At 31.2% G+C, this 10,299-nt stretch overlaps 2 protein-coding genes across 2 annotated transcripts; one reads left to right on the top strand and one right to left on the bottom strand.

Annotated features, from left to right (window-relative positions):
* The first annotated feature begins 4,509 nt into the window (after window positions 1–4,509).
* LOC146721656 (kinesin-like protein KIF18A) lies at window positions 4,510–8,894 on the top strand. Its single transcript, XM_085486463.1, has 3 exons — window positions 4,510–4,779; window positions 5,122–7,670; window positions 7,952–8,894. Exons 2-3 carry the CDS (start codon window positions 5,140–5,142, stop codon window positions 7,989–7,991), a joined length of 2,571 nt encoding a protein of 856 aa, XP_085342589.1. The 5' UTR covers window positions 4,510–4,779; window positions 5,122–5,139; the 3' UTR covers window positions 7,992–8,894.
* On the bottom strand, window positions 7,892–10,297 carry LOC146721655 (uncharacterized). Its single transcript, XM_085486465.1, has 4 exons — window positions 10,023–10,297; window positions 9,668–9,917; window positions 9,232–9,424; window positions 7,892–9,061 (listed from the first exon to the last, which is right to left on the bottom strand). The coding sequence occupies exons 2-4, from the start codon at window positions 9,898–9,900 to the stop codon at window positions 9,029–9,031; spliced, it is 459 nt and encodes a 152-aa protein (XP_085342591.1). The 5' UTR covers window positions 9,901–9,917; window positions 10,023–10,297; the 3' UTR covers window positions 7,892–9,028.
* Between the last annotated feature and the right edge of the window lie 2 nt (window positions 10,298–10,299).

Genomic DNA, 10,299 nt, shown 5'->3' with positions numbered 1-10,299 from the left:
TATACATAAAATAATTCTTTATTAAGTAATTTAATAGCATCACTTAAAGGTTGAAATAATCCTATAAATCCCACCTTATTAGGTTCTTTACGAATTTGTACATATCTTAAAATTTTTCGTTCCAATAAGTTAAAAAAGCTACCCCAACTAATATAATTAATAACAAAATTAACAATCTTAATATATTTGACGCACTATAAAAATATAATCTTAAATTTTGACAAATTATTACTTGTATAACTTTTTTCTATTATACATCATTAAAATTCTAAATTTAATACACTTAAATTTTGCCAAAGTAATTTTATTTATTTACATATATTGATCAATTAAATTTATTCATTAAAAAAAATATAATTTAAAAAAAAGTCCTTTTGTACAAAATTTTCTTAATTTTATTATAGATAGAAACCGATCTGGCTTACACCGATCTGAACTCAAATCATGTAAAATTTTATTAGTCGAACAGACTAAAATATTAAACTTCTTTATTTAATTTTTATTTTAATTCAACATCGAGGGTCGCAATCATTTTTATTAATATGATCTTTCTAAAAATCTTACGCTGTTTATCCCTAAGGTAATTAATTTTATAATAATTATTATAAAAAAAAATTTTTCTTAATTTAATAATCAATCCTTTATAAAAATTTCATTAATTAATGTTAAAATTATCTTTAAATTAAAGTTCATTTATTTAATTATCCTCCCAATAAAATATAATCATTAAATAAAATTTATTTCCTTAAATAAAAAAATTATATTAAATTTAATAGGGTCGTCTCGTCCCATAATTTCTTTTAAGAATTTTAACTTAAAATTTAAATTTTAAATCTACAAGTTAAAACAGCTTTAATCAATTCCTTCATTCCAGTTTTCATTTAAAAAACAATTGATTATGCTACCTTTGCACCGTCAATATACTGCGGCTATTTAAAATCACTGAGCAGAAATAATTTTAAATTATTATCAAAAAACCATGTTTTTGTTAAACAAGTAAATTAATGAAAATTAATATGTATATGCATTACAATATATTCAATACAATATTCTCTTAATTTGAACGAAAATTATAAATAACTTATGCGTAACATATATTTTATTTGGACTCCTAAATAAAAAATATATTATATTATTTGCAAAAAATAAGATGAAATATTTTTTATTGGAATAGTCTCAACTGCTCTTTTAGCTGAATGTTTAGAAGCAATGAAAAAAAGGATCGAAAATCGAGGATCTACGAAAAATTTAAGTACATTTCTAAGATTTTTTTATATGATATAAAAAAATATATGGTATATAAATTGATTTTTTAATTTTTTTATTAATTTTTAATTACACACACACACACACACAAATAGATTCTTATTATTTAAAATAGTTTTTATTTTTGTTCTTTATTTACATATGCATACATATACAAAAAATAAAAATAATATGATAGCCTTTTTGCTGACATTATCTCTCAATATTTGCATCCGTGTGCTCACGTATTAGTGTTTGTACCTACATGGACGCTACTACATATGCGATGTAAGAGAGACAAAGATGGAATGATGCTCTCTCCTTGTCAAGCAGTCAGCATGTTACCACAGAAATTTCCCCTGCTCCTTATGAATCTAGTGAGAATCTTATCGTCCAGATATTTCATAAAATAAGTGACATAACTTTGGTTTTTTTTTTTAATATATTCTTGATATAATAAAGTAGTCCGCCAAAGAGTCGGATTTTGCATTTTTGCTCTGAAAAATTTATAATAAATAAAATACGGACTCCTGGCTAACCCAACCTTACCCGTTACTAGCTGCGCATTCCCCCAAGTTATATTATAAATTTTATTTTCATCTTTTTTTCAATAAATAACTCTTTGGCGGACTGCATTTGAGCTTACTGATTAAGAATATCATAAATTTAATAAGATTCATTCAGTAGTTTCGCTAATATCTGAAATATAAGAATCTCTAATTCCCGGCCGGCCGATAGGCGTCTCTACCATGTCGCCTGTCGACCATCGACATATAGAATGGACTGAGCATCGCAATGGGTAAGCGCGCGCCTGCTTTAGAGTGAGAAGTACTACATCTGAGGCCTATGTTTGTCTCTCTTTTTGCAGGGCCGTCTAAAAAATTGCGGACCATGTGCATTTTTCTATGAAATGTGTAGTCAATAGATTTTTTTAGAATTTAGTTTAAAATTTGTTTTAATATATTTAATATATTTATAAATAAACAATAAATTTGCTTTAATTTATATTATATTTATATTAATATTTTATTAATTATAAAGTTTTATAAATATATATATATATATATATATATATATATATATATATATATTAAAATGTTTTGAACACTCTCTTGCATTTGGACTAATCTGCTTGATGTTTAATGCAGATAACCACAATTTCTTTATGTGTTCTTTTTCTGGAACTCTGAAAATAATGATAATGTATTACTAGCTTTATATTGTATAATTCAATTATTATTATATTACAAAATATTTAAAATAATGTTCTAAATATCTCTTATTTGTAAAACGCATAATCTAACCTAACTTTTTATAATTTTACTTTACACAATTTTTATTACATACTATTACATATCTTAATTTTATTATATAATATATAATTTTAATATATATTTAACAAAACTATGCAAGTTACGTATATATAATATAATTATATACAGCTTTAAAACAATATGTTTAAAGAATGTGTTACAATAATGTCCTATAAAAAATACTTTTAATGTACTTACTTATGCATCTGTATATCCTTTTTATTTTTATCATACGTAATTTTGCACACAAAACACCTTAAAACCATTTTTTAATTTTTAAAGATAAAGATAAACGTTTCACGTTATTCCAAAGCGAGTAGGCGAAGGTGAGGTGTCAAAAATTTAATGCTATGTTACTGCTAGAATTCTGGAGGGGGACGAAATAACAAATCAGAAGCTTGCAAGAGAGACAAACATAGGCCTCAGATGTAGTACCTCTCCCTCTAAAGCAGGCGCGCGTTTACATATCGCAATGCTCAGTCCATTCTATATATCGATGCTGTCGACCCTTAAGGCAAAGAATAAGCGGAGTCTACAATGGCAGCAGGAGTACAGAGTACAAGAGTAAGCAGTAAGCAGTACGAAATGGGATTTGTTCATTCCGTCCCGACGAAATGAGCGAATCCCATTTCGTGCTGCTTACTGTTTAAAGCGGGGAGCACACACTTTACCTACATGAAGCTAGCCGACAAAAATTATGAAATATAATTATTTTCATTTTTTATGAATATATTTCGTTTGTAAGTCGTTTGTGATTGATTGTGAGTCTGTTTTTAACGTTTGTGACAAATTAGGTTTTTTGTAATTAATAATTTTTTTTTAATCGTGAAGTTAGCCGACACTTTTTTAGTAATAAACAGATTTTGTAATAACTAACAATTATAATTGATAGGAAATCGTTTGTGATTTACAAATATATCAATATAATTGTTTGTGAGTTAATAATTTCTTTATTATTTGCAATAAATAATTTTATAATTATAGTGCGCATGCGCAGTACTAAGGCTCTAGTCAATAGCGCGTCGACGCATTACATTGAGAAGTATATAATGATCTTTCAAAAAGCGTTCAATCATATTCATCTAATCAGGATATAGAACCGCATGCTGCAATGTACCCTTAGGCCAGATCTACAACAAGAGGTCGATTGTGTATCTTGGGTGAGTTTGCTCACAAATGAAAATTACAAAAGTGAAAAGATTTACTAGATATCGACAAATGAAACCGTGGGCACTCTAGTAAATTTCCTCACTTTTGTAATTTTCACCTCGTGAGCAATTCACTCAAGATACACAATCTACCCTCAGGTACCTAATTTACATGGCGCGTTTTTAGCAATACGTCTAAATAATAATAACCAATAGAAAATCGATTTTAGTATTTCTGTTGTGTTCTACAACAGAAACTCTAATCTTTATTGGTTAGATTTATTACGCTTTACGCGAAATTTAACGAAATACGCTGGTGATGTGTGAAAGGGCATTTTTTAAATAGCGTAAGTTCTGGCATATTACTAGAATACGCAAAATACGCAGCAGTACGCGCGTACGTTTCTTACGCCACATGTGACGGCACCCTAAGACAGGACACAATGTATTCGAATCCGAACTATACCGTATGTACTCGATCCGAATAACGTAATAATAATTGTTAAGAATTATGTTTAATTATATGTAATTATAATATTGAAGAAGACTGCGTGCAGTCTTTCACTTGTTAATATCACTTGTAGTTAGAAAAATCCAACTACAAAATCATGTCGCTAGCGATTACGTGACGTCATTATATCGCCGAAAACGAGCGATGAGCGATACATAAAAAGGTGCCTTTAGCGTTTTATAGAAATTGCGCTTGAAATCTTAGAAAATCCCCTAGAAAAATCACATTCCCTAGTCCTCTTTCGACGCTTTGCAGTTTGCGCGACTGTCGTTGTGTCACGTCAGTTTTAAAATTCAAAACTGAGCATAACGGTAACGGCTTCTTTGCCTGATGTGAGTGCTGGTCATCGATACGGTGTCAGTTTTAGGCAATTTTCTTTTCGCAATCGGAGAAAAATTGGTCTTCTTCACGAACAGAGCTGATTTGTCTTCTCAGTGAACGTCGCATAAGAGAGATCGTTGTTGAAATCGACGAAGCTGTCATTTTTCAAGCCACGACAATACCCTGTCAATCGCATCACGATGTGACGCCTGGCGAAGGCGATCGAGATAAACAATTCTGGGTAAACGTCATTTAATCCTCATTTCCTTTCATTATTCGACAACTCTCTCATAAAGAAATTTTCATCAAATTTGTATATTGACTTTTTTTTGTTCTTATCGAGTATTATTTTTTATTGCTGTGTTTTTTTGTAAATATTTTTATTTATTTCTTATCTTTTTTTATAATTTATAATTTATTAATATATTTTTTGTTTTTTTTTATTGTTATTGTGTTTTTGTAAATACTTTTATTTTTTTCTTATCTTTTATTATTATATAATTTATATAATTTTACTATTTATATAATATCAATATAATATTAATATTAAATATGAATATACTAATGTATTAATGTTTTGTAGCCTACAAGTGTAAAAAACATGGTTTTTAACAAAAAGGACAGCTGTCTTGGCAGCAGGGAGGCAAAAGTAATGGGAGAGAAACAGATATTGCCTGGTGAATCAGCCAAGCCGAGCACAAGTGGTAGCACGATGGTGCAAGCTGGGGACAGCTCCGAGATATCCATCAAAGTGATCGTGAGAATTCGTCCGGCCAATGAACGCGAGTTGCAGAACAACAGCAAAACGGCAGTCGAGGTAGTCGACGACAAGATGCTGATCTTCGATCCCAAGGAGCAGGACGAGCCCTTCTTCTTTCACAATGTGGCACAGAAGAGCAGAGACATGTTGAAGAAACAGAACAAGCAACTACAATTCATCTTTGACAGGATTTTCAACTTTATGTCCACTAACACCGATGTCTTCGAAGGCAGCACCAAAAGCCTGATCACCAACCTCCTTGATGGCTACAATTGCTCTGTGTTTGCCTACGGTGCTACCGGTGCTGGTAAAACTCACACCATGCTGGGGCACAGGGAGGATCCTGGCATTACATACCGCACCGTAGCAGAGCTTTTCTGCGAGATTGAAAAACAGAGCAAGCATCGCGAATTTCACTTGGCCGTATCCTACTTGGAAATATACAACGAGAACGTCCAAGATTTGTTGCACAAGTCTGGCCAGTTGCACCTGAGAGAGGACGGTAGATGTGGAGTTGTGGTCGCTGGTTTGGAACCAATTGCTATTCAGAGCGCCGAAGAATTGTTATCCCTCTTAGCAGAGGGTAACAAGAACCGTACACAGCATCCAACGGACGCGAATAAGGAGAGCAGTCGAAGCCACGCGGTTTTCCAAGTTTACATCAAGATGATCAACAAGCTGGACAGTCAAGTGCAGCGCGTCAAGCTGTCTATGATCGATCTGGCTGGTTCTGAGAGAGCCTCAGCTACTGGGTGCAAGGGTATTAGGTTTAAGGAAGGTGCTAACATCAATAAATCCCTGTTGGCGCTTGGAAATTGTATAAACAATCTGGCAGATGGTATTAAACATATTCCATATAGAGATTCGAAGCTCACGAGGCTGCTGAAGGATTCCCTCGGTGGGAATTGCCATACTGTTATGATAGCCAACATCGGTCCCTCCGGCCTCACCTACGAAGACACGTATAATACCTTAAGATACGCGAATCGTGCAAAGAAGATTAAATCCTACGCTAAAAAGAATGTGTCCTGCGAGACCCATATTACTGGTTACATCAAGATCGTAGAGGAACAGAAGAAGGAAATAGATACCTTGAAGTCGAGACTAGCTGCTTTCGAGAACGGAACGTTGCAATCATCAAATAAACCAAATAAATTAATGTTGGAAACGCATTGTAAGCTTACAAAGTTATACGAGAGGAAGAAGGATCTGATTGAAAGGGTGCTGACTCTGGAGAGCTCTGATAAGATTTTGGCCTGCAGGATGCTCTATAAGAAGGACGCGGATGAGAGGTTGCACAATTTAACGCTGGCTGCCGAGGATCAGCCGGTGGAAGAGCAAAACGCCAGTGGAAAGTCTCGCATCAACAAGTCCCTGCACTACTTCCAGCGACAGAGGGACTCCCTCAGAGCACAGATGCAAGCAACCTGGCAGGAATTGTGCTCGGTCGAGGCGGAGATACAGGAGACGATTTCCTCCCAATTGAAGGTCAAGCCCTTTGAGGAGAGTTTGCAGAATAAATTGGCTCTGCAGGTCTCCGACATTGAGAAATGCTGGATTCCCATAATGCAGCAGCACACGAAGAAGCTCGATAGTCTCCAGCAATGCGAGAGGCAATCCATCAATACTATAATGAAAGTGATGAGTAATACGTTGCAAAATTATTACAATATGATGAAAGACTGTGGAACGGTGACTGATAAGATGCAACTGGAGTTCAAGGAGTTGATAAAGCTGCTGGAGGGTATCCGTAACATCAAGTGGTCCGACTCGGACATAAGTAATGCTGAGAATTCCACTGTATTTACCTGTTTGAGTACAGTAGGAATGGATCCTTTGAATAATACTATATCAACGATTGCAATAGCATCAAAGACCAATGATGAGGAGTGCGATACCAATAATTTAAATTCCACCTTTGTTGCTGCTGCGAATGAAAATGATGACAATGTATTTAATTCAAATGACGATAATAATGGTCATGAAAATAACGAATCTGTGCAAGAAAATCCTTGTGAGAAGACGATAGCAAAGAAACGTGTGCTATCTGACAAGAACAGCGAGAATTCCAGCTACAGACCCCCCAAGCAGATGAAGAAAGTATTAACGAACAATAATAAAAGTGTTGTACAAATTAATAGTCGAATAGATAAGGAGAACGTGAATAAGCAGAAGCCTATTCAAATGAGCGCCAAAAGTATTGCCATTCTAAACAAGCTGAAGAGTAATACAATTAATCTTACACCTCCTCCAGCTACTCTGTCTGCACAAAATAATGCTGAAGAAAAAACAGTGATGTTTAAGGCGATACGTAATAAAGAGAGGCGAGGTCTTACGGCAACGCATCCATATAAATCTACTGTTGGAAAAAGGTAAATAAGATCTTATCATATTTATCGAATATTTTTCAGAACCAGTGTTTCTTAAATAGATAAATATTCCAAATATAATCGCGTCTTCAAATTGATCAGAGTATCTATTAAAATTAAAAAGACATCTAGTAATTTTGAGAAATCCTGTATATAAATAATTACATAAAATTACATAATAATTATACATATTTTAATAATATAAATAAAATAATAAACTGTTTTAATAAATATATAATTATATAATAATATATAATAATAATAAATAAAATATTTTGTTACAGACCAGCTCCAGCTCTACCATCTACTAGAGTTCCATGGTAATATTAGATAAAAATTTGAGGTACCTGCATCCAATGCGACAACGCTGGGAGAATAGGACTTATAAATATTGTGCTAATAGTTATAATTTTGACAAGAATCTATAAGTAAAACTGAATACAAAATGTATGTGACATTGGATATTGTAACAATTTAATCGTAATTTTTTTCTTAAATAGATCTCTTGACTACGTTTGAAGTCAATTATATAATAAAATGATATTATATTGCATTACTACATTTTATATATATATATTACACAATGCAATTAGTAATATAATAAAATTAAAAGGATAATACAGTTATAATAAAATTAAAAAGATAATTTTCATATTAATGCAGTTGTAAATTATTTTCTCATGTATTTGTCTGTACAATGTATAATTATAATATATTTTTAAGTTATTCAAGATTGATCGAAAGAGATTTTGTCCAAGATGAAATAGAGCTTGTAATAATAAATATCATATATTATTATTTTTACTTATTTTTCAAAGTTATATTGTTTCCTAAAATTTCTACAAAAATTTATATTTGAATTTACATTTTATATTAGATTATTTTTAAGACTTGGATCCTCACCATGTAAGATTGTGACGTCAGAAGCGAGAAAGCATACGCTGAAAATTCTTAGATGCCATTTTTTTTAATGAAAATATATTTTGATAAAACATTATTTCAGATGATTTTACCACTTTCAAAATAAACCTGGTGAAAACTAATATAATATCTTTTTATTTCGAAATGGTATCTATAAGAATTTTTAGCCTGCGTTTTCTCGCCTCTGACGTCACAATCTTAACATGATTGACGAAGAGCCAGGAGCTTTAATATAAAAAAATTAAATTAGATACACGTCTCGTTAGAACTTTTTATATGCAAAATCTCTATTTCGACTTATATATATTTTTTAAGAAAAAAAAAGAAACGTAAATTATTTATTAGGGCAAAAAAATTGTATAAATTGTAAGAAAATGACAAAAATTACTATATAAAGTTGGATGTAAATGGCAAAAGCTCGTTATTATTTTTTTCGTCAATTATTTTCTTTCTAAATCTTCATTGAGATTTTCCTGAAAGTGCACGTATTATGTTTTACATTATATTAATTTATTATTTATATAATAAATTATATATTACATAATATAATTATATAATATTTATTATATATTATATAATAATTATATAATATAATATATATTTTATATTATAATAGTTTTATATTGTAACATGAAATACTCACGTATTCCTGCAAAGCGCGCGAGACGTGTCCTGAAATTTCTGGAATATCATCGGACAAATCATCTATAGTCGATCTGCGGCCACTGATGATTGTTGGCAAAATTGACCTCGAACGATCGTAGAGCGAAGCGAATGATTGTAATAAAAACGCCAAAAATGCCAATGACGCTAATATACTGATGGGGTCAAAAGCCCTAAAATTTATGTAATATTATTATATTAAATTGTAACAGAGACATAAATTATAATTATATTTACTAGGATAAATTATAATTATATTTCCTAAAAATAATTTTTTATTATTGTAATTATAATTTTTATATAATTTATAAAAATTATATAAAATTATATATAATAATAAATTATAATAATAATAAATTATAATAATTTATAAAAATTTATAATTTTTTATAATAATTTAAGGATGAATTACTTACGAGTAATAAGCTGGCATCGTGTGAGAGTTGAATCCATTATAATAACTACGTTGAAGGCTCGATTGTTGCCTGGCATAATTCGGATGAGGAAACATGCTGTTTGTATCTGTCTTGTATGCATTCGACAAGTAACAGAAGGGTGGATTCTTACAAGACGATGATGTTTCCGATCTTGTATGAATCTCACATAGGATGACTTCAAATGCGCTGAGTAGTAACGAGATCCTCAGCATTTTTTAAATTCAACAGCCTGATGTATATTATTTAAAATTTTAAATCACGAGATAAAAGCGTCGATACATGTTAAAATATTTGTTTAACAATATTTATAATAAAGAGTGAGAAAAATATATACCGTTCTTATATGTGCAAATGTGCTCTCGCATTTCAACAAACAAGATAATTTGACGTTCCACCTGGTATATATATGTAAATATCCGGGGGGAAAATAAGTCTCCGTATATGCTCCAATTGTTGCTCAAATTATGGTAAATTTGAATACACAAACGCAATTCCAATTTCATTACACTAATATGTCATGTAATGAGAGCATAAAATTGTGCATGGTAAATTGATCTTTGAGGTAGGACACCGGAAAAATCAAAGAAAAATGATGATACAGCTAATAAAAA

This window comes from Nylanderia fulva, unplaced genomic scaffold (genome assembly GCF_048542155.1).
Source record: "Nylanderia fulva isolate GAGA-0341 unplaced genomic scaffold, ASM4854215v1 Scaffold435, whole genome shotgun sequence".
Classification (NCBI taxonomy): Eukaryota; Metazoa; Arthropoda; class Insecta; order Hymenoptera; family Formicidae; genus Nylanderia; species Nylanderia fulva.
This window is presented reverse-complemented; position numbering and strand designations above follow the sequence as displayed.